The following is a 27645-nucleotide window of genomic DNA, read 5'->3' as shown; positions in this document are numbered from 1 at the left end:
GGTTGCCAGGGGCTGGGATGTGGAGGAACTATGGAGAGGCTCATAAAAGGGTTCAAATTTTCAATTTTAAGATGAATTGTTCTAAGGATGTAATGTATAGGATGGTGACTATTGTTGAAAATTCTTTAATGTGTCATTGAAATTTGCTAAAAGATTAGATATTATGTGTTCTCTCTCTCTCTCTCTCTCTCTCTCTCACACACACACACACACACACACACACACACACACACACACACGGTAAATATATAAAGTAATGGAAGTATTCATCAACTTGGTTGTGTGTTGTAGACTCTGGGTCTGGAGTTCTCTCTTGTCCAGCAAGAGAGCAGGATGCAGGAAATGAAAACGCAAGAGAGGCTAATGTCCAGGAGGAGACAAGAGCCCTGAATAAGGGTCCTTGCTACATTTTAATTAAGATCAGAAGGCTTACAAGCGTGATGGATGTGCACAAAGAGACAATGAAACTGTGAATTAACTTATGGGCGTGGGGGAGAGGGGGTTTTGAAGATATGCAGTGTTAGGAGTTTGGGTCAATATAAAACAAAATCCTGGTGCTGGGCGGATGGTTGTTTACAGCAGACATGAAGCCCCACCTGTGTTTACCTAAACTGGCCTAGGGGACAAGAAAGAGCATGCCACCTCAGGGTCAACAAGGCATCTTTCTTTTGCTACTTAGCTCCACTATAGGCAACTTTGCCCGCTGTGGTCTATAGCCCCATTTACCTGTTTACTTAATTTGGTCCTTCCTTCCCTTGGAAGCAACTTTCTGCTATTGTCCCAAACCTTTGTCCTATACTGGGGCCTTTGCCCTGTTTACCTAATCTTATTTACCTAATCTTTGATGTTTTCATCCAGAGGTTTCCTGTTCCTATATCTTTGTCCTATACTGGGGGTCTTTACCCCATTTACCTAATCTTGTTTACCCAAACTTGGGTGTGTTCATCCTATGGCTTTCTAATTCTTTATGCCTTATTAACCCATCGGTGCAAGCTCAGGGAATTCCTAAGCTTATTTCCCATAGTTGTGGGAATCCTTCCACAACGTGTGTGTGTGTGTGTGTGTGTGTGTGTGTGTGTGTGTGTGTGTGTGTATCACCATGTTTCATACTTTAAAGATATTACAATTTTATTTGTCAATTATACCTCAGTGAAGCTGGCTGGGGGTGGGGGACAGAGAGAGGGAGGGTAAAGCAAAAAAGAGGATAATTAGACTACACTTAAGGTAATACCACATCTTGGCAAAAGGGGCAAGATATGCTCATTAGCAATTATCCACTTGTAAGATAGGAGAAGCATTAGGGCAGCATGCAAATGAATAAAGAGTGTCACTGGTACCCAGAGGTGCAGGAAACTAAACAAAAGCAGGGTCCACTATAGGAGGGTCTGGCCATGGCAGGTCTGCTGGACCCAAAGGGGAGTCCATGAGTGGTTTGAGAGCAAGGACTGTGGTGGTTCTGTTGACCATTCACACTGTTTTCCAGAGCCTAGACAACACACACTACTTTAAAGCTAGTTACAATTTATTATTTCTCTCCATCCACCCATACACTCCTCCTGCCACATCAGCCCATCCAACACTGTCTTGTGTTCAGGACTGCGTCACAGAGGCTCACAGTGCCACTGGTTCCAGTCACAGGGCATGATGATATGGCGCAGACGGTGACTTATTTTCTGTGTGATTTTGTTGGTTATAAGTGTATGGTAATATGTAGGGTAGTCAAGTTTGTCCATAGTGCGGATGTGAGCATCTATGACATAGGTGGAGAGACCCTGGGCCCGGTACTCAGGCACAGTACCCCCCATCCGTATCTCTCCTGTCTGATCCATCAGGCTCCAGGATACAGGGGTCCCCTCAGGCCCCAGAAGGCAGAAGGTGGGGAAGGTCCGGATACAGCGCTCAATGAATCTCTGGCTCCTCTCATTCCCACCAAAACGCCAGAATTTATCCACCAAGGCAGTGTGGGTAACATCCAGGGAGGAGAGTTTAAACATCTCTTGGTTACTATTGAGAACAAGGGAAAAGAACACAGATAAAGGTATAGATTCTGCAACCAGATTGCCTGAAATAATAATCTTTTTTATAAAATGAGACATTAACATAAGTGGGGGATTAATAGCACCTCTGTCAAATAATATAAGAGCTATTGCATGATAAGTACCTAGGACCTGTGCCACGCAAAAAATAAGAATTACACAAAAATTAAGCATTAATTAATGCTGTGTCACTAAGCATTAGTCACTGTTGTGATTCTCCACTTAAGATGAGAGAATTGATAACATCCCTGTTCTACACATAAGAATAGGTAAGCAGAAAATAAACAAGTGCCCCCAAAGCATATGCTAGCAAGCTGCAAAGCCAGAGCTTAGAATCTTGGGATCTTGGAATGTTGGTGTCACAGAATCCTTAGCCACTGTGGGAAAGCTGAAGTCCAGAGAGAGGCAATGGTGTGAAGTGAAGGCAAGCCGCATGTTACAGAACACTGAAGTCTGAAGGCTGCTGCAGTGGGGTGAAAGGGCTTTGGGAGGTGTCCTGGAAAGATCCCACAAGGTGGAATGAGATCTACCAGTGAGCTCCAGTTATGCCCTTAACCATCCACAGTACCTGAACAAGCTATTTCATTAACTGAACCTATCTTCTGTCAGGAAAATGGGGATAATGTCTTCTACCTTGTTTATCTCATGGGATAGACAAGAGAATCAAATGAGATTGTAGATTTAGAGGTGTCTTTCAGGTGTTAGGTGCAATACAGTATGAATACAGCTTTTCCAGACATATTAACACACACAGGGCCACAGGATTGGACATCTGCAGATCAAATCCCTATATCAGTTTTAATTCTATTCAGGCATCAGTGGAAGGAAATATATAATATGTTTAAGTTCTCCATATTGGAAAACTTTTGCTCTGAGAAGCAAATTCATTGAATGCATATTTACGAAGCAGTGTTTTCTGTTCTGTTCTGGCCACTGAAAACTTATTGGTGAACAACATAAATAGTGTCCCTCCATAAATAGTGGAGTTTGAAATGTTGCAGGGGAGGATCAAATAGCAAACAGGTCAATAAAACACAAAGAAGCTGATTTTGGATAATGGTAAGTGCACCGAGGAAAATAAAACTTGGGTTTTGTGATGAAGAATTACAGGAAAGGGTAGTTTTAGGTTGTTCTGCAGAGAACTCTCTAAGGAAATGAGTTTTGAGAGAGTGAATGGCAAGAAAGAAGCAGATATGTAAAGATGAGAGGAAAGGACATTTTAAGCAAATGCAATGGTCCAAAGGCATGGGTGAGTGTATGAGAACAAGTCTCAGAAAGAAGGCCAGAGCTACTGGTGGGAGTGAGCAAGAGAAACAAGGTGAAATCCAAGAGGTGGTGGATTACAGGTTTTACAGGACCCTGAAGGTCCATAATGGGTATGTGAACCGAAAAACACTGATGGCTTTTAAGCGGATGAATTGACATAGTCCTTGTCACATACCAAAAGGATCACCCTGGAAATGGATTGTAGGGAGGCAAGAGTGAACATAGGGAGAGAAGTTGGGAGGCCACTTCCATACAGAAAGATGAGAGTAATGCAGAGCATCTTTTTTCAAACTCACATGGCCTTGGGTCTGCCAGATTTAGGAGGTAAGTTCTTTGCCTCCAGCAGGGAAGGGATCAGTTTACTTGCTGTCTCAGACAGCATATACATAATGGCTTGATCTTGCTTGACCTTGACCAATTTAGCAGCTGCAATATTTTGTATCACCTCATTCAGGCTGGACTGTGAACCTAGAAAAGGGTAAGGTAAGGTGAGAAGTAATTCCCCCTGTAGACACTGAAGAAGCTTCCTGGTGGAAGTATGCAGAGTTTAAAGTCGGACAGTGTTGCTTCTGGTGTTGCCATTAACCACGTGACCATAGCCAAGTCACTCCTTGAGCAACTTCCTCTTATGTAAGACAGATAGTAGTAGAGATCCTGACTTTATCATTGTGAAATCAATGGGACAATGGTATTTAAAAGCAGTAGCCAACCTTGAGTGTGCACATGCTTCATGCCAACGTATTGGTCTAATACCACATTTAATTCTTCCATTGACCCTATGTTTTGGGTATTTCTGTTATACTATCCTCACTTTCTACATGTAAGGAAACTGAGTAACAGATAAGTTACATCACTTGCTCAAATTACAAAGCAAGTAACAGGCAGAGCAAGAATGCCATTCTAGAGAATCTGACTCTGTAAGGCACACTCATAACCATGGTAGTTATCCGTGTGATCTGAGGGTCCTCTGTGGCACAAGGAACTGTCATTCTTCTTCTAGTAATGGATGGCCAGATGGGGAGTTCTACTCTCACACCTAATCATGGTAAGGGACCCTGAATATGTCAGCAAAATATATTATGAATGCTCAGCTAACAATAAATTCCATTGCTCACAGTTCCTTGTATCAACTCCATAGTTTGCAGTGTTTGAATTCTACTCCACTAAAGAGGTGGTAGCAGCTGATGCAAGGAATAAACATCAAGCTGAGTGTCTGGGGTTTGGAAGAGAAAGTAAAGGCTGTAAGGGAATGTGCTCAGGATGAAAAGTGACCCTGCAGATGTAAACATGAACAGTCACAGAAGCCAGCATACCTCCTAGATCCCTTACTTACTTTGGATCTGCAAATGTTGCTTCCAATTGATGACATCTGATGCACCAAGGAATTCTTGGCAGTTTGTGGGATTCTTATAATAGATTTGGTAGGTGTTGGTGTAGTGATCGAAATCATCTGTCATTTCCTGTTTGGTTAGGTAATGTGGAATAAATCAAATTGATCTATACCCAGTGATTGGAACACTTGGCTTTAGTTCATTATACTGTGCTATTTTATAAACTTATGGGGGTGCCTGAGTGGCTCAGTCAGTTAAGCATCTGACTTTGGCTCAGGTCATGATCTCATGGTTCGTGAGTTCAAGCCCCACCTCAGGCTCTGTGCCGACAACTCAGAGCCTGGAGCCTGCTTCGGACTCTGTGTCTCCTTTTCTCTCTGCCCTTCCTGCACTTGTGCTCTGTCTCTCTGTCTCTCAAAAATAAATAAGTGCAAAAAAAAATTATAAACTTATAAATAGTGATGTTTTTCTTGATATAGTCATTATTCCTGAATCATTTATATCATGTAAACAAGTCAAGGATTTAATCAATTACTCAACCTATGATTAAGAAAAATATACTGAACTAGATATTTATATGTTGCTTTACAATTTCAAATCAATCAAATGTGCACTGTTTAGAAAGCATTCTTCTATAATTCTGTAATCCTCAGGAGAAAGAAAGTATTATTGTCAAAGCCAAGGTTCTGTTGCAAGAGTAAATCTTACTCTCTTTAAAGGAGTCTCAAAAAAAGAAATAAATAAAAGAATCTCAGAAAAATTGGATTATAAATGTAACAATGTTGAAATTGACACAAGTAACCTTGTATTACAATTTTCACTTATATATGATATAGCTACACAAAATAAAGACACATGGTGTCTTTATTTTTTCATTAAAATGTTTTAAATTCAAAGTATAATTAATATACAACATTACATTAGTTTCAGGTATGCAATATATTGATTCAACAATTCTATACATTTCCCAGTGCTCATAATGATAAGTGTACTCTTAATCCCCTTCACCTCTTTCGCCTATCCTCTCCCCCACCTCCCTCTGGATACCATTTGCTGTCCTCTGTATTTTTTTTTTCAACGTTTATTTATTTTTGGGACAGAGAGAGACAGAGCATGAACAGGGGAGGGGCAGAGAGAGAGGGAGACACAGAATCGGAAACAGGCTCCAGGCTCCGAGCCATCAGCCCAGAGCCTGACGCGGGGCTCGAACTCACAGACCGCGAGATCGTGACCTGGCCGAAGTCGGACGCTTAACCGAATGCGCCACCAGGCGCCCCTGCTGTCCTCTGTATTTAAGAGTCTGCTTTTTGTTTGTCCCTTTTTTCTTTGTTTGTTCATTTGTTTTGTTTCTTAACACATATGAGTGAAATCATATGGTATTTGTCTTTCTCTGACTCATTTCATTTATCATTATACCCTCTAAGCCCATCCATGTTGTTGTAAATGACAAGATTTCATTCTTTTTGATGGCTGAATAGTATTCCATTACATATATATACCACATCTTTATCCATTCATCTATTGATGGACACTTGAGTTGCTTCCATATCTTGGTTATTGTAAATAATCCCACAATAAACATAGGGATGCATATATCTTTCCAAATTTATGTTTTCATTTTCTTTGGGTAAATACCCAATAGTAGAATTATTGGATCATATGCTAATTTTATTTTTAATTTTTTGAAGAACCTCCATACTGTTTTCCATAGAGACTGCACTAATATACATTCCCACCAACAGTGTATGAAGGTTCCTTTTGCTCCACATCCTCTCCAACACTTGCTTCTTGTGCCTTTTATTTTAACCATTCTGACAAGTATAAAGTGACATCTCATTTTGGTTCTAATTTGCATTTCCCTGATGATTAGTAATATTGAGCATCTTTCCATGTGTCGATTGGCCATCTATATGTCTTCTTTGAATAAATGTCTATTCAGATCCTTTGCTAATTTTTTAATTGAGTTATTTGTTTTTTTAGTGTTGAGTTGTAGAAGTTCTTCATATATTTTGGATGTTAACCTCTTATTGGACACATGATGTCTTTAAAATGTAAACCACATGCACTATTATTTAAAAAAATAATTTACATTCCTCAAAAAAATGAAATTTGAACACAAAATTTGTTCAAAGAGATCCTCTGAAATTTAACAAATGAAAGATTAGGTTATTTGAAGATGAAGGAAGGGATCAGAAAACAACCGCCCAACAAGGGGGTAGAATAAGGTAGAAGGTGTTGCACAGAAATGCACTAATAATTTCATTTATTATTTCAATAATTAATGTAAATGTCTTCATTTTTGTATTCTGTTTAGTTCAGTATTTTTAAACAGCACTATACATTTAAATTTTATTTGAAAAAATTTATGTTAAAATGACATTATATGGTTGCATATTTTGCATGCATAAATTTGTACTTTATATTTTCCAATATGCTTATAACAGATTTGTATTTGAAATGTATTAACCACTTAGTGTGAGTGATAAGTTGGCACTGAAAATGTATTCCCAAATATAGGCATTGCAATTTGTTGTTTACATTTCCTTAAAAGTCTTCATATTTACCTTTACATATTTTTAGGTGTCATTTTTCTGCTTAGAATGCCCCTCTAGTCTTGTCAGCCTGTCAAACACCTATTGATCTTCAAAATCCAGTTTTGGTGAAATGTCTACTAGGAAGTTGCTCTGATCCTCTCCTTGTATACCCTGACTTCGGTGATTTAATCATCTCTTGGATAGTGCTGCTGTGTGTATCTTGTATGTTGTATGTTTTTGTACAATTTTCACCCCATGTTGTAATTTATTTGCTTATCTGTCTTTTCCTCCAAGCCGTGAGTTTCTTGAGAACAAGGACTTTTTCACCATTATGCAATTCATTTCTATATCCCCTGTGTCTGCCACATTGCCAGGTGCATGGTAGGCAAGTAGCAAATATGAACACAAAAGCATATTCATTCCACATCTGGCACCTTACCTGCTCCTGAGGGCGGATAACCACTGTTGTAAAATCAGGCCATTTGTCCACCACGGCCTTTAACTTGAACGGGTTTCCCTGGTTCATGTGGAAGACAGTTGTATAAACCTGTAGCAACCCAAAAAACTCAGAGGGTCAGCTTATTAAGAAGGGCTGGTGAAGTGCCTTGTTTGATCAGGACAAGGATTATTTCTGCAAAATCAGGGTGATAACTTATAAGGCATATGGTTGAAACCACCTTCAGATTCCACTTCATTACTCCAAGTAGAAATAGGGTTGGGAGTCAAACCATGAGAATATTATGAATATAGTTAAATATCCAGGTAAATAAATTGATTAATTAAAAATCAGGGGTGTCTGGTTGGCTCAAGTCAGTTGAACATCTGACTCTTGATTTGGGCTTAATCATGATCCCAGGGTTGTGAGATCAATACCAGCAGCAGGCTCCATGCTCAGCTTAATTTTCTCTCTCTCTCTCTCTCTCTCTCTCTCTCTCTCTCTCTCTCCCTCTCCCTCTCCCTCTCTCTGCCCCTCTCCCTGACTCACACTCTCCTAAAATTAAAAAAAAATCATCCACTATCACATTGTAGAACTTAGTGTTATAGCTTTCCATTTAATTTCATTTATTTACAAATACACATATTTTTTTTCTTTTTTTTTATATGAAATTTATTGTCAAATTGGTTTCCATACAACACCCAGTGCTCATCCCAAAAGGTGCCCTCCTCAGTACCCATCACCCACCTTCTCCTCCCTCCCACCCCCCATCAACCCTTAGTTTGTTCTCAGTTCTCAACAGTCTCTTATGCTTTGGCTCTCTCCCACTCTAACCTCTTTTTTTTTTTTTTTTTTTTTGTTCCCCTCCCCCATGGGTTTCTCTTAAGTTTCTCAGGATCCACATAAGAGTGAAACCATATGGTATCTGTCTTTCTCTGTATGGCTTATTTCACTTAGCATCACACTCTCCAGTTCCATCCACGTTGCTACAAAAGGCCATATTTCATTTTTTCTCATTGCCACGTAGTACTCCATTGTGTATATAAACCACAATTTCTTTATCCATTCATCAGTTGATGGACATTTAGGCTCTTTCCATAATTTGGCTATTGTTGAGAGTGCTGCTATGAACATTGGGGTACAAGTGCCCCTATGCATCAGTACTCCTGTGTCCCTTGGATAAATTCCTAGCAGTGCTATTGCTGGGTCATAGGGTAGGTCTATTTTTAATTTTCTGAGGAACCTCCACACTGCTTTCCAGAGCGGCTGCACCAATTTGCATTCCCACCAACAGTGCAAGAGGGTTCCCGTTTCTCCACATCCTCTCCAGCATCTATAGTCTCCTGATTTGTTCATTTTGGCCACTCTGACTGGCGTGAGGTGATATCTGAGTGTGGTTTTGATTTGTATTTCCCTGATAAGGAGCGACGCTGAACATCTTTTCATGTGCCTGTTGGCCATCCGGATATCTTCTTTAGAGAAGTGTCTATTCATGTTTTCTGCCCATTTCTTCACTGGGTTATTTGCTTTTCGGGTGTGGAGTTTGGTGAGCTCTTTATAGATTTTGGATACTAGCCCTTTGTCCGATATGTCATTTGCAAATATCTTTTCCCATTCCGTTGGTTGCCTTTTAGTTTTGTTGGTTGTTTCCTTTGCTGTGCAGAAGCTTTTTATCTTCATAAGGTCCCCGGAATTCACTTTTGCTTTTAATTCCCTTGCCTTTGGGGATGTGTCGAGCAAGAGATTGCTACGGCTGAGGTCAGAGAGGTCTTTTCCTGCTTTCTCCTCTAAGGTTTTGATGGTTTCCTGTCTCACATTCAGGTCCTTTATCCATTTTGAGTTTATTTTTGTGAATGGTGTGAGAAAGTGGTCTAGTTTCAACTTTCTGCATGTTGCTGTCCAGTTCTCCCAGCACCATTTGTTAAAGAGACTGTCTTTTTTCCATTGGATGTTCTTTCCCGCTTTGTCAAAGATGAGTTGGCCATACGTTTGTGGGTCTAGTTCTGGGGTTTCTATTCTATTCCATTGGTCTATGTGTCTGTTTTTCTGCCAATACCATGCTGTCTTGATGATGACAGCTTTGTAGTAGAGGCTAAAGTCTGGGATTGTGATGCCTCCTGCTTTGGTCTTCTTCTTCAAAATTACTTTGGCTATTCGGGGCCTTTTGTGGTTCCATATGAATTTTAGGATTGCTTGTTCTAGTTTCGAGAAGAATGCTGGTGCAATTTTGATTGGGATTGCATTGAATGTGTAGATAGCTTTGGGTAGTATTGACATTTTGATAATATTTATTCTTCCAATCCATGAGCAGGGAATGTCTTTCCATTTCTTTAAATCTTCTTCAATTACCTTCATAAGCTTTCTATAGTTTTCAGCATACAGATCCTTTACATCTTTGGTTAGATTTATTCCTAGGTATTTTATGCTTCTTGGTGCAATTGTGAATGGGATCAGTTTCTTTATTTGTCTTTCTGTTGCTTCATTGTTAGTGTATAAGAATGCAACTGATTTCTGTACATTGATTTTGTATCCTGCAACTTTGCTGAATTCATGTATCAGTTCTAGCAGACTTTTGGTGGAGTCTATCGGATTTTCCATGTATAATATCATGTCATCTGCAAAGAGCGAAAGCTTGACTTCATCTTTGCCAATTTTGACGCCTTTGATTTCCTTTTGTTGTCTGATTGCTGTTGCTAGAACTTCCAGCACTATGTTAAATAACAGCGGTGAGAGTGGGCATCCCTGTCGTGTTCCTGATCTCAGGGAAAAAGCTCTCAGTTTTTCCCCGTTGAGGATGATGTTAGCTGTGGGCTTTTCATAAATGGCTTTTATGATCTTTAAGTATGTTCCTTCTATCCCGACTTTCTCAAGAGTTTTTATTAAGAAAGGGTGCTGGATTTTGTCGAAGGCCTTTTCTGCATCGATTGACAGGATCATATGGTTTTTCTCCTTTTTTTTGTTAATGTGATGTATCACGTTGATTGATTTGCGAATGTTGAACCAGCCCTGCATCCCAGGAATGAATCCCACTTGATCATGGTGAATAATTCTTTTTATATGCCGTTGAATTCGATTTGCTAGAATCTTATTGAGAATTTTTGCATCCATATTCATCAGGGATATTGGCCTGTAGTTCTCTTTTTTTACTGGGTCTCTGTCTGGTTTGGGAATCAAAGTAATACTGGCTTCATAGAATGAGTCTGGAAGTTTTCCTTCCCTTTCTATTTCTTGGAATAGCTTGAGAAGGATAGGTATTATCTCTGCTTTAAACGTCTGGTAGAACTCCCCTGGGAAGCCATCTGGTCCTGGACTCTTATTTGTTGGGAGATTTTTGATAACCGATTCAATTTCTTCGCTGGTGATGGGTCTGTTCAAGCTTTCTATTTCCTCCTGATTGAGTTTTGGAAGAGTGTGGGTGTTCAGGAATTTGTCCATTTCTTCCAGGTTGTCCAATTTGTTGGCATATAATTTTTCATAGTATTCCCTGATAATTGTTTGTATCTCTGAGGGATTGGTTGTAATAATTCCATTTTCATTCATGATTTTATTTATTTGGGTCATCTCCCTTTTCTTTTTGAGAAGCCTGGCTAGAGGTTTGTCAATTTTGTTTATTTTTTCAAAAAACCAACTCTTGGTTTCGTTGATCTGCTCTACAGTTTTTTTAGATTCTATATTGTTTATTTCTGCTCTGATCTTTATTATTTCTCTTCTTCTGCTGGGTTTAGGCTGCCTTTGCTGTTCTGCTTCTATTTCCTTTAGGTGTGCTGTTAGATTTTGTATTTGGGATTTTTCTTGTTTCTTGAGATAGGCCTGGATTGCAATGTATTTTCCTCTCAGGACTGCCTTCGCTGCATCCCAAAGGGTTTGGATTGTTGTATTTTCATTTTCGTTTGTTTCCATATATTTTTTAATTTCTTCTCTAATTGCCTGGTTGACCCACTCATTCGTTAGTAGGGTGTTCTTTAACCTCCATGCTTTTGGAGGTTTTCCAGACTTTTTTCTGTGGTTGATTTCAAGCTTCATAGCATTGTGGTCTGAAAGTATGCATGGTATGATTTCAATTCTTGTAAACTTATGAAGGGCTGTTTTGTGACCCAGTATATGATCTATCTTGGAGAATGTTCCATGTGCACTCGAGAAGAAAGTATATTCTGTTACTTTGGGATGCAGAGTTCTAAATATATCTGTCAAGTCCATCTGATCCAATGTCTCATTCAGGGCCCTTGTTTCTTTATTGACCGTGTGTCTAGTTGATCTATCCATTTCTGTAAGTGGGGTGTTAAAGTCCCCTGCAATTACCACATTCTTATCAATAAGGTTGCTTATGTTTATGAGTAATTGTTTTATATATTTGGGCGCTCCGGTATTCGGCGCATAGACATTTATAATTGTTAGCTCTTCCTGATGGATAGACCCTGTCACTATTATATAATGTCCTTCTTCATCTCTTGTTACAGCCTTTAATTTAAAGTCTAGTTTGTCTGATATAAGGATGGCTACTCCAGCTTTCTTTTGGCTTCCAGTAGCATGATAAATAGATCTCCATCCCCTCACTCTCAATCTAAAGGTGTCCTCAGGTCTAAAAGGAGTCTCTTGTAGACAGCAAATAGATGGGTCTTGTTTTTTTATCCATTCTGATACCCTAAGTCTTTTGGTTGGTGCATTTAATCCATTTACATTCAGTGTTATTATAGAAAGGTATGGGTTTAGAGTCATTGTGATGTCTGTATGTTTTATGCTTGTAGTGATGTCTCTGGTACTTTGTCTCACAGGGTCCCCCTTAGGATCTCTTGTAGGGCTGGTTTAGTGGTGACAAATTCCTTCAGTTTTTGTTTGTTTGGGAAGACCTTTATCTCTCCTTCTATTCTAAATGACAGACTTGCTGGATAAAGGATTCTTGGCTGCATATTTTTTCTGTCTAGCACACTGAAAATCTCGTGCCAATTCTTTCTGGCCTGCCAAGTTTCAAAAGAGAGATCAGTCACGAGTCTTATAGGTCTCCCTTTATATGTGAGGGCACGTTTACCCCTTGCTGCTTTCAGAATTTTCTCTTTATCCTTGTATTTTGCCAGTTTCACTATGATATGTCGTGCAGAAGATCGATTCAAGTTACGTCTGAAGGGAGTTCTCTGTGCCTCTTGGATTTCAATGCCTTTTTCCTTCCCCAGTTCAGGGAAGTTCTCAGCTATTATTTCTTCAAGTACCCCTTCAGCACCTTTCCCTCTCTCTTCCTCCTCTGGGATACCAATAATGCGTATATTATTTCTTTTTAGTGTATCACTTAGTTCTCTAATTTTCCCCTCGTACTCCTGGATTTTTTTATCTCTCTTTTTCTCAGCTTCCTCTTTTTCCATAACTTTATCTTCTAGTTCACCTATTCTCTCCTCTGCCTCTTCAATCCGAGCCGTGGTGGTTTCCATTTTGTTATGCATTTCGTTTAAAGCGTTTTTCAGCTCCTCGTGACTGTTCCTTAGTCCCTTGATCTCTGTAGCAAGAGATTCTCTGCTGTCAGCTATACTGTTTTCAAGCCCAGCGATTAATTTTATGACTATTATTCTAAATTCACTTTCTGTTATATTATTTAAATCCTTTTTGATCAGCTCATTAGCTGTTGTTATTTCCTGGAGATTCTTCTGAGGGGAATTCTTCCGCTTGGTCATTTTGGATAGTCCCTGGCGTGGTGAGGACCTGCAGGGCACTTCCCCTGTGCTGTGGTGTATAACTGGAGTTCGTGGGCGGAGCTGCAGTCAGACCTGATGTCTGCCCCCAGCCCACCGCTGTGTCCACAGTCAGACTGGTGCGTGCCTTCTCTTCCCCTCTCCTATGGGCGGGATTCACTGTGGGGTGGGGTGGCCTGTCTGGGCTACTTGCACACTGCCAGGCTTGTGATGCTGGGGATCTGGTGTCTTAGCTGGGGTGGGTAGGCAAGGTGCACAGGGGCAGGAGGGGCAGGCTTAGCTTGCTTCTCCTTAGGTGATCCTCTTCAGGAGGGGCCCTGTGGCAGCAGGAGGGAGTCAGATCCGCTGCCGGAGGTTTGGCTCCGCAGAAGCGCAGAGTTGGGTGTTTGCGCGGAGGGAGCAAGTTCCCTGGCAGGAACTGGTTCTCTTTGGGATTTTGGCTGGGGGATGGGCGAGGGAGATGGCGCTGGCGAGCGCCTTTGTTCCCCACCAAACTGAGCTCTGTCGTCCGGGGGCTCAGCAGCTCTCCTTCCCTTTGTCCTCCAGCCTTCCCGCTTTCTGAGCAGAGCTGTTAACTTATGACTTCCCAGACGCTAAGTTGCGCTTGCTGTCGGAACACAGTCCGTCAGGCCCCTCCGCTTTTTGCAAGCCAGACTCGGGGGCTCTGCTTGGCCGGCGAGCCGCCCCTCCGCCCCGGCTCCCTCCCGCCAGTCCGTGGAGCGCGCACCGCCTCGCCGCCCTTCCTACCCTCTTCCGTGGGCCTCTCGTCTGCGCTTGGCTCCGGCGACTCCGTTCTGCTAATCCTCTGGTGGTTTTCTGGGTTATTTAGGCAGGTGTAGGTGGAATCTAAGTGATCAGCAGGACGCGCGGTGAGCCCAGCGTCCTCCTACGCCGCCATCTTCCCTCTCCATCCACATAAAATTTTTAATGTTAATTTTTGAGAGCAAGAGAGACAGAGTGCAAACAGGAGAGGAGTAGAGAGAGACAGAGACACAGAATTTGAAGCAGGCTCTAGGCTCCGAGCTGTCACACACTATACTATGGGTATATTTCCATATCAATAAACACAAATCTACATAACCATTTTTAATGACTGCATAATATCCATCATATGAAAGAACTCCAATTCAATTTTCCTATCTCCTATTGCTGGTCATTTCAGCTTTTTTGAATTTTTTAGTTTAACAGTTTATTCTTCAAGGAATTTTTTGTATAAATCTTTGCAAATATGTCTATTATTAGAAATATTAGAAGGGCGATTTCTGGGTCAAAGGTCAATTGCTGTTTAAAGACTTTTTTGTTCTTACACATATCTCCAAATTGCTTTCCAGAAAGGGTGAGTTCTGACCTATTTAATAAGTAAAGACAGAACAGTGCTAAGAACCTGAGTTTTGCTGACCAAAGTCTGTGAATATCACATATTCAGCAATCTGTTTTTTAATCTTTTCCACAAGCATTTATTGGAACACCAGTGCTATCAAGAAGGACATTGTAGAGTCTGAGAAAGAGAAATCCTCCAAACTGGAAGGGTACCTGTGGTTGTGAGGGAAGGAAATACAGCAATGCATACCAGTGTGGACCTTGGGAGCTAAGTGCAGTTGGAAACATGATGCTTCAGCAGATTGTATGGAAAGATGCTAAAGACCAAGGACCAATGAAATGATAAGTTCCATGACAAAGGACCACACCTCACCCTGTACTTCCCTACTCCTGGCATATTTAATACCATATTAAACTTAAGATGAGAGGACACACATGGTATTATTTCAATTCTTTCAAAGGTCTTAAAAACATGATCTATCTTTGTACATGTTCCATGTGCACTTGAAAAGAATGTGTATTCTTCTATTGTTGAGGGATGTACTCTGTAAATATCAATTAAATTGGTTCATAGTACTTTCCAGATCTTGTATATAGGTTATAGACTTTCTGCCTATTCTATAAATTACTCATAGAATCTTTAATGTCAAAATCTTTTTTTTTGTTTTGTTTTTTGTTTTTTTTTAATTTTTTTTAATGTTTATTCATTTTTGAAACAGAGAGAGACAGAGCATGAATGGGGGAAGGTCAGAGAGAGGGAGACACAGAATCTGAAACAGGCTCCAGGCTCTGAGCTGTCAGCACAGAACCCCATGCGGGGCTCGAACTCACGGACCGCGAGATCATGACCTGAACCGAAGTCGGACGCCCAACCGACTGAGCCACCCAGACGCCCCTAATGTCAAAATCTTTAATTACACCTATGGGTTTACCTATTTATTCTTTCAGTTCTATCAGTTTTTGTCCCGTGTTCTTTGAACCTCTGTTGTTAGGTATATACGTTTCAGCATTTTTCATGTCTTCTTGGTGAATTGATACCTTTATCATAGTGCAATGGCACCTTTATCCCCAGTAATATTCTAGTCCCTTTGCAACATGTTATTGCCCCCCCAGAAAAAGACCCTACCTCTTTATGTACACGATCACTGATCTATTTCTAAAATGAAATTTCTGTCTCATCCCAAATTAAACGTAATCATTTGGGGTTTGACAAAATAGAATTTGGCCTCTTAATTTCAAAGGAGAATCATACTGGTTAACTTTTTCAGGCACTTGATTATTTAGAAAGAATAAATCAAACATTAACGTGTTCAGCCAATTGTGCATTTCTGGGAAATCTTCCAATGTTATATAATGGCACATGGAATGGGACAAAGGGATGTTTTTGGTTTATCACACAGCAAAGATCATAGTGGATTTAAATCACAGGATTGCCACTCACTAGTGGCGTGACCTTGGTCAAGTCCTACAGCTGAGCTTGCATTTCCTCTTTGGTTACATGGATATGAAAGACTTGCCTTGCAGTGAAGTGATGTAAACTAAATGAGATGCAAGATGAGTGAGTGCCTGGCACAGAGTAGGTGCTCAAAGAATACTGATTCTCCCTCCTACCTCTTTCATAGGTCATTGCTAGTCCTTTTTTTTTTCTCCCCATGTGTTTTACTCTCACCTTTAAGGACTCAGGGAGGCTCTTCCTCAAGGATTTCTTTAGCATCTGCAGCACTTGGGGGCCTTGTAAGTGGTACATCTTGGCCTTACCCTAAAGAGAGGTTGAGGAAATATCAAGGAATGAGAAGTGATAGCAGACATACAAAGACACAAAACAGACACAAAAGGCTGTTCTAGCTAATGGCCAGGCCTTCATTCCTGCTGTTTTATTAGTGTCCCATTCACTGAATTCTTCATTGACTCCTAGGAAGAATAAGACTGACAGAAAACACAGATCCCTCTTTCTGAAGTTATTTTTCAATATTTTCTAAACTTTAAAAAATCTTTATGATATAGTTTTTTAATTTTTTTACATTTATTTATTTTTGGTAGACAGAGACCGTGCAAGTGGGGGAAGGGCAGAGACAGAAGGAGACACAGAATCTGAAGCAGGCTCCAGGCTCCGAGCTGTCAGCACAGACCCCGACACAGGGCTCAAACTCACAAACCACGAGATCATGACCTGAGCCAAAGTCAGACGTTTAACCGACTGAGCCACCCAGGCATCCCTCTTTATGATATCGTTATTTTAATTTTCATATCACCCAGAATACCAATAGTTAAGGATGCACTAAGATTACCATATATATTATCTAAACATGCATGAGCATCTTTGAGATTAAGTTTCCATCCATGACACACCTGAGGTTGCCATTTAGAAGCTGTATGATGTTAGGCAAGTTACTTGTCCGTGTCTTCATTTTCTCATCTATAAAATGGCAGTGACCATAGTGCCTGTCCCATAAAGTGGTTGTGACAATTATATAAATCAGTACAGGTAAGCTACTTAGACCAGTGTGTTTGAACAAATGCTTTTATTTCTCTTGAGTAAACATGTGGAAGTGCACTTGCATGGTCATATAGTAAGCGTGTGTTTAACTTTATCAAGTGCTTCCGACATCTTTCCAAAGTGGCTGAACTATTTTATATTCCCTTAACAGTGTATGAGTTCCAATTTCTCTTCATTCCCTCCAACACTTCTCCAGATGATTTTCTTATGCAGCCACATTTAGAAATCATTGCTATAATAGGTAACAGTTTTATAGGGTAAGTTCTCAACAATATCCTTCAGGGGTCAGAGAGAGGAAGATGATGGCAGAGTAGGAGGACTCTAGGCTTCTTTCATCCCACAAACACAACTAAATAAGTATTCAATCATCCTAAATACCCCAGAAATCTACCCGAAGACTAGCAGAACAAACTCCACAACTAGGGGAGAGAAGAGGCCACATCAAGGAAGGTAGGAAGTGCAGAGACATGGTTTGGGGGAAAAATGAATAGTGGGTGCAGCAGAAGAGAGGGAGCCTTGGTCATGGACAAAGGCAAGAGAGGGAGGAACACACAGGGGAATGTACAAGGAGAACATTTCCCCAAAGCCATTGGCTTGCAAAATGAGAGGGGCTGATTTTTGTGAATTCTTGCAACTAGCAGCACTTAAAACTTGGAGTTTTAAAGATCAGCAGGCTTGGCAGACACCATTTCCATCCCCCATGCATAAACACAGACCTACCTGCAGAAAGCAGCTCAGCACAGACAGTAGCTGCCTAACCTGCCTAACACCAAGCTCCTCCCTCCTATGCTCTCACGGGTCTGCCTTTCTCAGTCAAGCTTGCCTCATCCCAGGGTGACAGTTCTCTCCCACAAAAGACCAGCACAAACCCCCTCGCACACCACGTCTCCCAACCAGAGAGTCCTGCAGGGTCTCAGTTTTGGTAGAGTTGGTGTGGGGTCTCATTTCACAAGTGGACCAGAGCACACCTAGTTAAAACTCACCACATTTCAGCAAGAGATCAAACACTGCTCACTGCAGGCAAGGAGAGCACCTGCAGATGACTGGTCATAAGAATAAAGCAGCCACAACACGACAGCAGAGCACACTCAGCACACACCAGAGTCATACCCTGAACTTCCAGGCCCTGGGCACTACATGATCTCTTCTTCATAAGGCCATTACTTTCAGAATCAGGAGAAATTGCTGGTTTTTCTAACACACAGAAGAACTCAGAGAGACTTAGACAAAATGCCAAGATGGAGGAATTTATTCCAAATGAAAGAATAAGATATGGCTACAGCCAGGGATCTCAGTGAAGCAGATATAAGTAATATGGTGATGGAGAATTTAAGGCAACAATTGTAAAGATACTCACTGGGCTTGAGACAGCAATAGAAGACATCAGGGAGACTCTTCCCTCAGAGGTAAAAGAGTTAAAAAGAATCAATTAGAGGTGAAGAATGCAATAAATGAGATTGGAAGCAGGCTTAATGCAATGAACAGCAGGCTGGAAGAAGCAGAGGAATGAATTTGTGGTATAGAAGACAAAATAATAAAAAATAATGAAACTGAACAACAGAGAGAAAGAAGAATTATGGAACATGAGAGTAGACTTAGGGAATTCAACAACTCCATCAAATGTAATAACATTGGTATTATAGGAGTCCAAGAAGAAGGAGAAGAGGAGGAGGAAGAGGAGGAGGAGGAAGAAGAGAGACTAAACAACATGCTACTAAACAAAGAATGGGATTGGGAAATCAAAGAAGAAATTTAAAAATACATGGAAATAATATAAATGAAACACGATGGTCCAACACCATTGGGATGCAGCAAAAGCAGTCCTAAGAGGAAAGTATATACAGGCTTACCGCAGGAAGCAACAAAAATGTTAAATAAACAACCTGACATTACACCTAGGGAGCTAGAAAAAGAACAAACGAAGCCTAATTCAGAAGAAGGAGGGAAATAATATAGATTAGAGTATAAATAAATGATACAGAAACTAAAAAAAAGAAAAAATAGAACATATAAATGAAGTGGAGCAGGTTCTTTTTAAACATCAATAAAATTGATAGACCTCTACCAGACTTATCAAAAAGAGAAGAGAAAGGATCCAAATAATATAAAACCACAAATGGGAGAGAAGAAATAACAACCAAAAGCACAGAAATACAAAAAATTATAAGAGAATATTATGAAAAATGATATGCCAACAAATTTGACAACCTGGAGGAAATTGATAAATTTCTACAAACATATAAATTACCAAAACTGAAACAGAAGGAAACAGAAAACTTGAACAAACTAATAAGAAATTGAATCAGTAAACAATCCAATCTGTAAACTCCCAACACAAAAAGTCCAGGGCCAGATGGCTTCACAGGTAAATTCTACCAAATATTTATTTATTTATTTATTTATTTATTTATTTATTTATTTATTTATTCATTCATTCATTCATTCATTCATTCATTCAGCATGAGTGGTGCAGAGGGAGAGGGAGAGTGAGAATCCCAAGCAGGCTCCACACCCAGTGGGGAGCCCCATGGAGGGCTTGATCTCAGAATCATGACATCAAGACATGAACCAAAATCAAAAGTAAGATGCTTAACCAACTGAGCCACCCAGGTGACCCTACCAAATATTTATTTAAAAATATTTGTTAATGTTTATTTATTTTGGAAGAAAGACAGAATGTGAGTGAGGGAGGGGCAGAGAGAGAGGGAGACAGAATCTGAAGCAGGCTCCAGGCTTTGAGCTGTCAGCATAGAGCCTGATGTGGGGCTCAAACTCATGAACCATGGGCTCATTACCTGAGCTGAAGTTGGATACTCAACTGACTGAGCCACCCAGGCGCCCCTTAAAGAAGAGTTAATATCTATTTTTCTCAAACTATTCCAAAAAAAAAAAGAAAAGGAAGAAAGACTTCCAAATTCATTCTATGAGGCCGGCATTACTATGATACCAAAACCAGATAAAGACTGCAGTAAATAAGAGAACTACAGGCCAATATCTCAGATAAACATGGAAGCAGAAATTCTCAGTAAAATACTAGCACACCAAATCCACAACACATTTTTTTTTCAACGTTTTTTATTTATTTTTGGGACAGAGAGAGACAGAGCATGAACGGGGGAAGGGCAGAGAGAGAGGGAGACACAGAATCGGAAACAGGCTCCAGGCTCCGAGCCATCAGCCCAGAGCCTGACGCGGGGCTCGAACTCAGGGACCGCGAGATCGTGACCTGGCTGAAGACGGACGCTTAACCGACTGCGCCACCCAGGCGCCCCTCCACAACACATTTTTAAAAAATCATTCACCATGATCAAGTGGGATTTATTCCTGGGCTGCACGGGTGGTTCAACATTCACAAATCAATCAACATGATACAGCACATTAATAAAAGAAAGGATAAGAACCATATCATCCTCTCCATGGATGCAGAAAGAACATTTGACAAAGTACAGCATCCATTCATGATAAAAACTCTCAATAAAGTAGGTTTAGAGGGAGCATTACCTCAACATAATAAAGGCCATACATGGAAAACCCACAGCTAATATCATCAGTGGGGAAAATCTGAGAGCATTACTCTACAGTCAGGAATAAGACAGAGATGTCCACTCTCACCATTGTTATTTAACATAGTACTGGAAGTCCTAGCTACAGAAATAAAATGACAAAAAGAAATTAAAGGCATCCAAATCAGCAAGAAAGAAGTAAAACTTTGTTTATCTTTGCAGATGACATGATACTCTATGTAGAAAATCCAAAAGATTCCACCAAAAAAACTGCTGGAACTAATACATGAAGTTAGTAAAGTTGCAGGATACAAAATCATTGTACGGAAGTCTGTTGCACTTCTGTACACCAATAATTAAGCAGTAGAAAGAGAAATTAAGGAATCAGTCCCATTTACAATTGCACCAAAAACAATAAGATATCTAGGAATAAACATAACCAAAGAGGTGAAAGACCTGTACTCTGAAAACAATAAAACACTAATGAAAGAAATTGAAGATGACACAAAGAAATGGAAAAACATTCCAGACTCATGGATAGGAAGAACAAATATTGTTAAAATGTTTATAGTACCCAAGGTAATCTGCATACTTAATGCAGTCTCTACCAAAATACCACCAGCATTTTTCACAGATCTAGAACAAACAATTCTAAAATTTGTACAGAACTACAAAAGACCCTGAATAGCCAATGTAAAGCTGGAGGCATCACAATTCTGGACTTCAGGTTATATTACAAAGCTGTAGTGATGATGACAGTATGGTCCTGAAATAAAAATAGACACATAGATCAATAACCAGAATAGAAAACACAGAAACAAATCCACAACTGTATAGTCAGTTCATCTTCAACAAAGCAGGAAAGAATATCCAATGGGAAAAAGACAGTCTCTTCAACAAATGTGTGTTGGGAAAACTGGACAGCAACATGCAGAAGAATGAAACTGGACCACTTTCTTACACTACACACAAAAATAAATTCAAAGTGGATGAAAGACTTAAAAAGACCTTTTGAACCCATAAAAATCCTAGAGGAGAATACAGGCAGTAACATCTTTGATATCAGCCATAGCAGTTTCTTTCTAGATAGGTCTCCTTAGCCAAGGGAAACAAAAGCAAAAATAAACAATTGGGATTTCACCAACATAAAAAGCTTTTGCACGGTGAAGGAAACAATCAACAAAACTAAAAGACAGTTTATGGAATAGAAAAAGATATTTCATATTTATTTTTGAGAGAGAAAGAGAGAGACAGAGCATGAGTGGGGGAGGGGCAGATACAGGGAGACAGAATCAGAAGCAGGCTCCTGGCTCTGAGCTGTTGGAGCTCGACACAAGACTCGAACCCACATGCTGTGAGGTTGTGACCTGAGCTGAAGTTGGACACTTAACTAACTGAGCCACCCAAGCACCCTGGGAGAAGATATTTGCAAATTACGTATCTGATAAAGGGTTAATATTCAAAATATATACAGAACTTATAAAACTCAAAATCCAGACAATGAAAAATCCTATTAAAAAAATGGGCAGAAGATATGAATAGACATTCTTCCAAAGAAGACATACAGATGGCCAACAGATACATGAAAAGATGCTCAACTATCACTAATTATCAGGGAAATGAAAATCAAAACCATAATGAGATTTCACCTCACAACTGTCAGAATGACTAAACTAAACAACACAAGAAACAACAGGTTCTGGTGAGGCTGTGGACAAAGAGGAACCCTCTTGCACTGTTGCTAGGAATGCAAACTGGTGCAGCCACTCTGGAAAGCAGTATGGAGGTTACTCAAAAAGTTAAAAATAGAACTACCCTATAATCCATTAATTGCACTACTAGATATTTACCAAAGAAAACAAAAATAATAATTCAAAGTGATATATGTATCCCGATGTTTATAACAACATTGTCTACAATAGCCAAATTATGGAAACAGCCCAAATGTCCATTGACTGTTGAATGGATAAAGAAGAGGTGGTGTGTGTGTGTGTGTGTGTGTGTGTGTGTGTGTATATATATATATACATATATATATATATATATATATATATATGTAATGGAACATTAATCAGCCATAAAAAAGAATGAAATCTTGTCATTTGCAACAATGTAGATGGAACTAGAGAGTATTATGCTAAGTGAAATAAGTCAATCAAAGAAACACAAATGCCATATGATTTCACTCGTGAAATTTAAGAAACAAAACAAATGAGCAAAAGGGGGAAAAGAGGGAGTGAAAGAAAAATCAAGAAACAGACTCTTAACTGTAGAGAACAAACTGATGGTTACCAGGAGGGAGGTGTGGGGGTGGGGGATGATGGGTGAAATAGGTGTTGGGGATTAAGGAATGCATTATTGTTATGAGCACTGGCTGTCGTATGGAACTGTTGAATCCCTATATTGTACAACTGAAACTAATATTACAGTGTATGTTAACTAACTGGAATTAAAATATTGTTTTTAATGTTTATCTTTATTTTTGAGACAAAGAGATACAGAGCTTGAGCGGGGAGAGGCGGAGAGAGAGGGAGACACAGAATCAGAAGCAGGCTCCAGGCTGTGAGCTGTCAGCACAGAGCCCAAGGTGGGGCTCGAACTCGTCAACTGCAAGATCATGACTTGAGCCAAAGTCGGACGCTCAACAGACTGAGCCACCCAGGCACCCCTTAACTAACTGGAATTTAAATAAAAACTTGAACACACACACATAATACCCTTCAAGTGTGTAAAGCAAGAAGATGTGTAGAGGTAATTCTCAAGGCAGGCCAAAAGACTGAGATCAAAATGTATTTCAATAAATACAAATCTCTGAGGGACTTACAAAATGGAGTTTTACCCAAGTCCTTGTTTTACTGGAAAACAGCAACAGCTGAAGAAATCCTTCCACCTACTTTGTGTTCCTGGAATGGCTAACTGCAAGGAATCTTCCTTCCTCCCATCTGCTTTAATAACATGGATCGATACCCCACTTGTTTACCTATGACAAAGCCAGACACTGACCCTCCAAATTCCCAGTATTTGCTCTGTAAAGGATTAGCTGAATTCTGAATCCCCACTGATAAATCAAAACAAGCCAAATGTTGGTTAAACTTCTCTTCTTCCTGTAGGCTGAGTCAATATGTAACCCCTTCTTAACAGCCCCTACAAAGAATAGGCTGAACTCAGTGTAAAACATTCTCTGAGCTATATTGGTCCTGCCTCTTCTACATCCCTCTTCCCCAGATTGGATTTTCTCCTGCCCTGTTTACTCTTCATAAATGGTTAGGTTGACTGTTTATCCCTACTAATCCTTCAGAACAGTTGACTAAACTTCAGTTAAGCTTCTTCCCTTAACATAGGAATCTGGACTTTGACCCACCCTCAGCCTGAGCCATCATCTGCTTGCAGAAAAACACTCCATGAACTTTGCTTACTCCTCTCTATAAAAGAAAATCCCTTCTCTGCTTGACCTTTCATCCGTTTGTAGATATTATGGCCTGAGGATTCTCCCTGTTCAAATTGATCTATTATTCATCCATTCATTTATTCAAGATTTATTCGTTAAATCTTGATCAAAAGCTCACTCTAGTGGCTTTGTAAGGCAGTCGCCTGACCTAGGCTGAACTGCCTTTCCTGGAATTCCCTGCCTTGCATATTGCCCTCTAGAGTGGGCCACATGAGAGTTCCTAGGGGAGATTTGTAGGGCAGAATTGAAGCATCGGGCATTTAGTTGCTAACTTCATGACATGAGGCTGCAGCTGGGCTGGCAAATGTTTCACTGTCCCCTGGGTTTACCTTCAGTTTCTCTGTCATCTGGGCCAGGGTGTTTAGCTTCCTAATGAAGGAATCTGTCCTTCAGGACATTCAATCTACCAAGGCCAGAGTCGGCAAGAACTAATAAGATTCCTGTCCCTCTGAGCTTCAGCTTTAACATGGTGAGAAATAACGTTTTGGTTTTTTCATATGTGCTCCTTTTCCCCAGATTCTTGTCAGCTATTTGGATTTTTGCCAGTGAAACAGTCCTTTCACTTAACTTAAAGAATTCCTTTTGTGATTTGAAGGGAGAGTCTTGACCAGAACCACTAAGGCAGTGGTTGTATCTTTGTTTTTTCTTTTTTTTCCCTCAGCTTTACTGAAATATAATTGACACTAACATTGTGTACATTTAATGTGTGCAATGTGATTATTTGATACACAGATAACTTGTGAAATGATTACCACAATAATGTTGGTTAACACCTCCATTATATCACCTAATTACCTCTCTTTTTGTTGTAAGGACATTTAAGATCCACTTTATTAACAACTTTCAAGTATATAATACAATATTAGTTATAGTCCCCATACTGCACATTAGATCCCCAGAACTTATTTATCTTTTTCTAATTTTGTTTTTGTTTATTTATTTGTTTTGAGAGAAAGAGTGAGAGAGTTCATGTGAGCAGGGGAGGGACTTCATGTGACAGAGAGGGAGAGAGAGAATCCTAAGCAGGCCCCACACTGTCAGTGCAGAGCCTGACTCAGGGCTTTATCTCACAAACCATGAGATCATGACCTGAGCAGAAACCAAGAGTCAGACACTCAACCGACTGAGCCACCCGGGTGCCCCTATCTTACAACTGGAAGTCCGTACCATTTGACCAACATCTTCCCATTACCTCCAACCCTCAGTCCTGGCAACCACTATTCTATTCTGTTTCTTTCATTTTGGCTTTTTTTAGATTCTACACATTAGTGAGATCGTACAGTGTCTTTCTCTATCTGACTTATCTCACTTAGCATAATGCCCTCAAAGTCCATCCATGTTGTCACAAATGGCAAGATTTCCTTCTTTCTCATACCTGGATAATATTCCATTGTCAGTGTATACCACATTTTCTGTATCCATTCATCTATCTCTGGACACTTAGGCTGTTTCCACATTTTGGTTATTGTCTATAATGCTGCAGTAAACATGTGGGTACAGATATCTCTTTGATGTTGTGATTTCATCACCTTCAGATATGTACCCAGAAGTGGGTTTGCTGGATCATATACGGTAGTTCTATTTTTGATTTTTTGAGGAACCTGCATACTGTTTTCCATAGTGTTTTTACAACATCTGAGACATAGTAAGGACTCAGTAAATGTCTGTTGAATGATTGAGTGTATGAAGTATTTATGTCAACATAACCATCTAATTAGTCTCTCCACTTACCAGGGGCAAAGACTCATTTATTCATTCAACAGGTACCTATAGACGGCCTACTATGTTCTGGGCATGCAAGCTTGTACCAGATGCTTCTTTGAAAAAAGCCTCAGGCCAGAATAGATGCAGCCATGCCGTATCTTGGAAGCTATCAAGGCAGTAGAAATATAACATTTCTGAAGATTAATCTGACGCTAGATAGAAGCAGCTCACAAGGGGCACCTGGGAGGCTCAGTCAGTTAAGTGGATGGCTCTTGATTTCGGCTCAGGTCATAATCTCATAGTTTGTGGGCTTGAACCCTGCATCGGGTCTGTGCTGAGGGCATGGAGCCTGCTTGGGATTCTCTCTCTCCCTCTCTTTCTGCCCCTACCAGCTCATGTTCTCTCTCTCTTTCAAAATAAATAAACATTTAAAAAAAAATTTTTTTAAAGAAGCGGCTCACAAAAAGATCACATGTCACTACGAAGCCAAGTTGAATTTGATGCCAGATTACTGAGGATATAATATTAATGCCCAATACTTTTGTGACAACCTTCAGCACACACACACACACACACACACACACACACACACACACACTAAAAACACATATGATGTGCAACAAATGCATTTGACTGAAACTGAGGAGATTCAAGGGCACTGGCACATTTTAGTGGTTGCCAGCACTGATAATGGACAAAGTCCTATAAAGGACACTTTGAAACCTTTGATGAAACCATTCCAATATTTGGAATTTATCCAAAGAAAACAACTCAAATGAAGAAAAATTCCCTATCAAAAATTTTCTAAAGCCATACCAACTTGTGGAGAAGTACCAGACACAATCTCAGACAATTTACATAAATAATTGTCTGTTATTACTTTACTACTCTTAAGACCCATTAACATGGAAGTTATGATATATATGCTGCTATATGAAGACTTAAGACGAACACAAAAAAGGCAGAAACTGACAATATATAAATTCTAATCAGATATGTAAAGTCTTTTTATGTGTGTGTTTATATAAGTCACATATATAATATGAAAATATAGATGGAAACACCAAATAATATCATAGGAGTGTTACAGCTGAGACTTTTTTTAAATTACATTTTTTATGGTTTTAAATGTACAATTAATCTCATCTGTATTACAGTCCCCTTACTACAATCTACCTTGTCCCTTTGCACCTCTAAGCAAGGCACTTAATTTCCTTGGTCATCATTTATCCAAGGCAAAAAATTTGACTACCTTACAATGTTACTAGGGGGTTAAATAGGATAATGTTTACATAGCACATCTATAAATTGTGTTATATGTCATCCAAACCAGCAGATTCCTTCTAAAGGCTGTTAGATTTTCTGTCATCCCTCTACCAAGAGCAAGCTCCCAGATCTCTTCACATTTATTTACCAATTCAAAACAAGAACCTGGTTTTACCCTGTGAAGAATTTCTCTCAGAAGTAGGATATTGCCCTATGCACAGTAGGTGCCTGATACACGTTTCTGAAATGAAAGAGCTTCTTTTTTGTCTGGCATAATTCTCAACACAAACAAGTTGAGAAATTCTTATTTACATCCAACAGTAGCATTTTGATTCGTTCTACTTCTGTGGGGAAGCAAAAGGAGATGAGGGGTCCCAGAGCAATGATTCTCCTCTTTCTTACCTGCAAGCTGTCAATCTTAGTCTCTGGAGAGATCCCAAAGAAAAGACAGGAGTCTGTAGGCTATTCTAGAAGATGAAATATACTATCTGTACAAACTTCTGGCAACAGGGTATGAAATGCAGTCCTTCTCTCATGTTCAGAGAGGCGGCTCCCTAATGTTGATAGGTTGGCAGTATGCCTCCTGAGGCTCTTTCCCCAGAAAGCTCAACTGCTTTCTGGTGGTA

At 39.9% G+C, this 27645-nt stretch overlaps 1 protein-coding gene and 1 long non-coding RNA gene across 3 annotated transcripts in view; one reads left to right on the top strand and one right to left on the bottom strand.

Annotated features, from left to right (window-relative positions):
* Positions 1 to 15033, top strand: part of LOC147576455 (uncharacterized) — a 30454-nt gene extending 15421 nt beyond the window's left edge. Inside the window, exon 2 of the long non-coding RNA XR_015240811.1 lies at positions 14736 to 15033. This is a non-coding gene — a long non-coding RNA (uncharacterized LOC147576455). The remainder of the gene's footprint in view (positions 1 to 14735) is intronic.
* Positions 367 to 27645, bottom strand: LOC112865397 (glycine N-phenylacetyltransferase-like). Of its 2 annotated transcripts, none has more exons than XM_025928478.2 (6): positions 27422 to 27645; positions 16271 to 16360; positions 7607 to 7714; positions 4636 to 4762; positions 3599 to 3770; positions 367 to 2004 (listed from the first exon to the last, which is right to left on the bottom strand). In XM_025928478.2, the coding sequence occupies exons 2-6, from the start codon at positions 16346 to 16348 to the stop codon at positions 1602 to 1604; spliced, it is 888 nt and encodes a 295-aa protein (XP_025784263.1). In that variant the 5' UTR covers positions 16349 to 16360; positions 27422 to 27645; the 3' UTR covers positions 367 to 1601. The 2 variants fall into 2 exon arrangements, with proteins under 2 accessions (XP_025784263.1, XP_086533460.1); XM_086677334.1 differs by lacking the exon at positions 27422 to 27645 and adding an exon at positions 23426 to 23578.

This window comes from Puma concolor, chromosome D1 (assembly GCF_028749965.1).
Source record: "Puma concolor isolate L17-30 chromosome D1, mPumCon1.1.hap2, whole genome shotgun sequence".
Lineage (NCBI taxonomy): Eukaryota > Metazoa > Chordata > Mammalia > Carnivora > Felidae > Puma > Puma concolor.
Note: the sequence above shows the minus strand (reverse complement) of the source record. Positions and strands in the feature narration are given on the sequence as shown.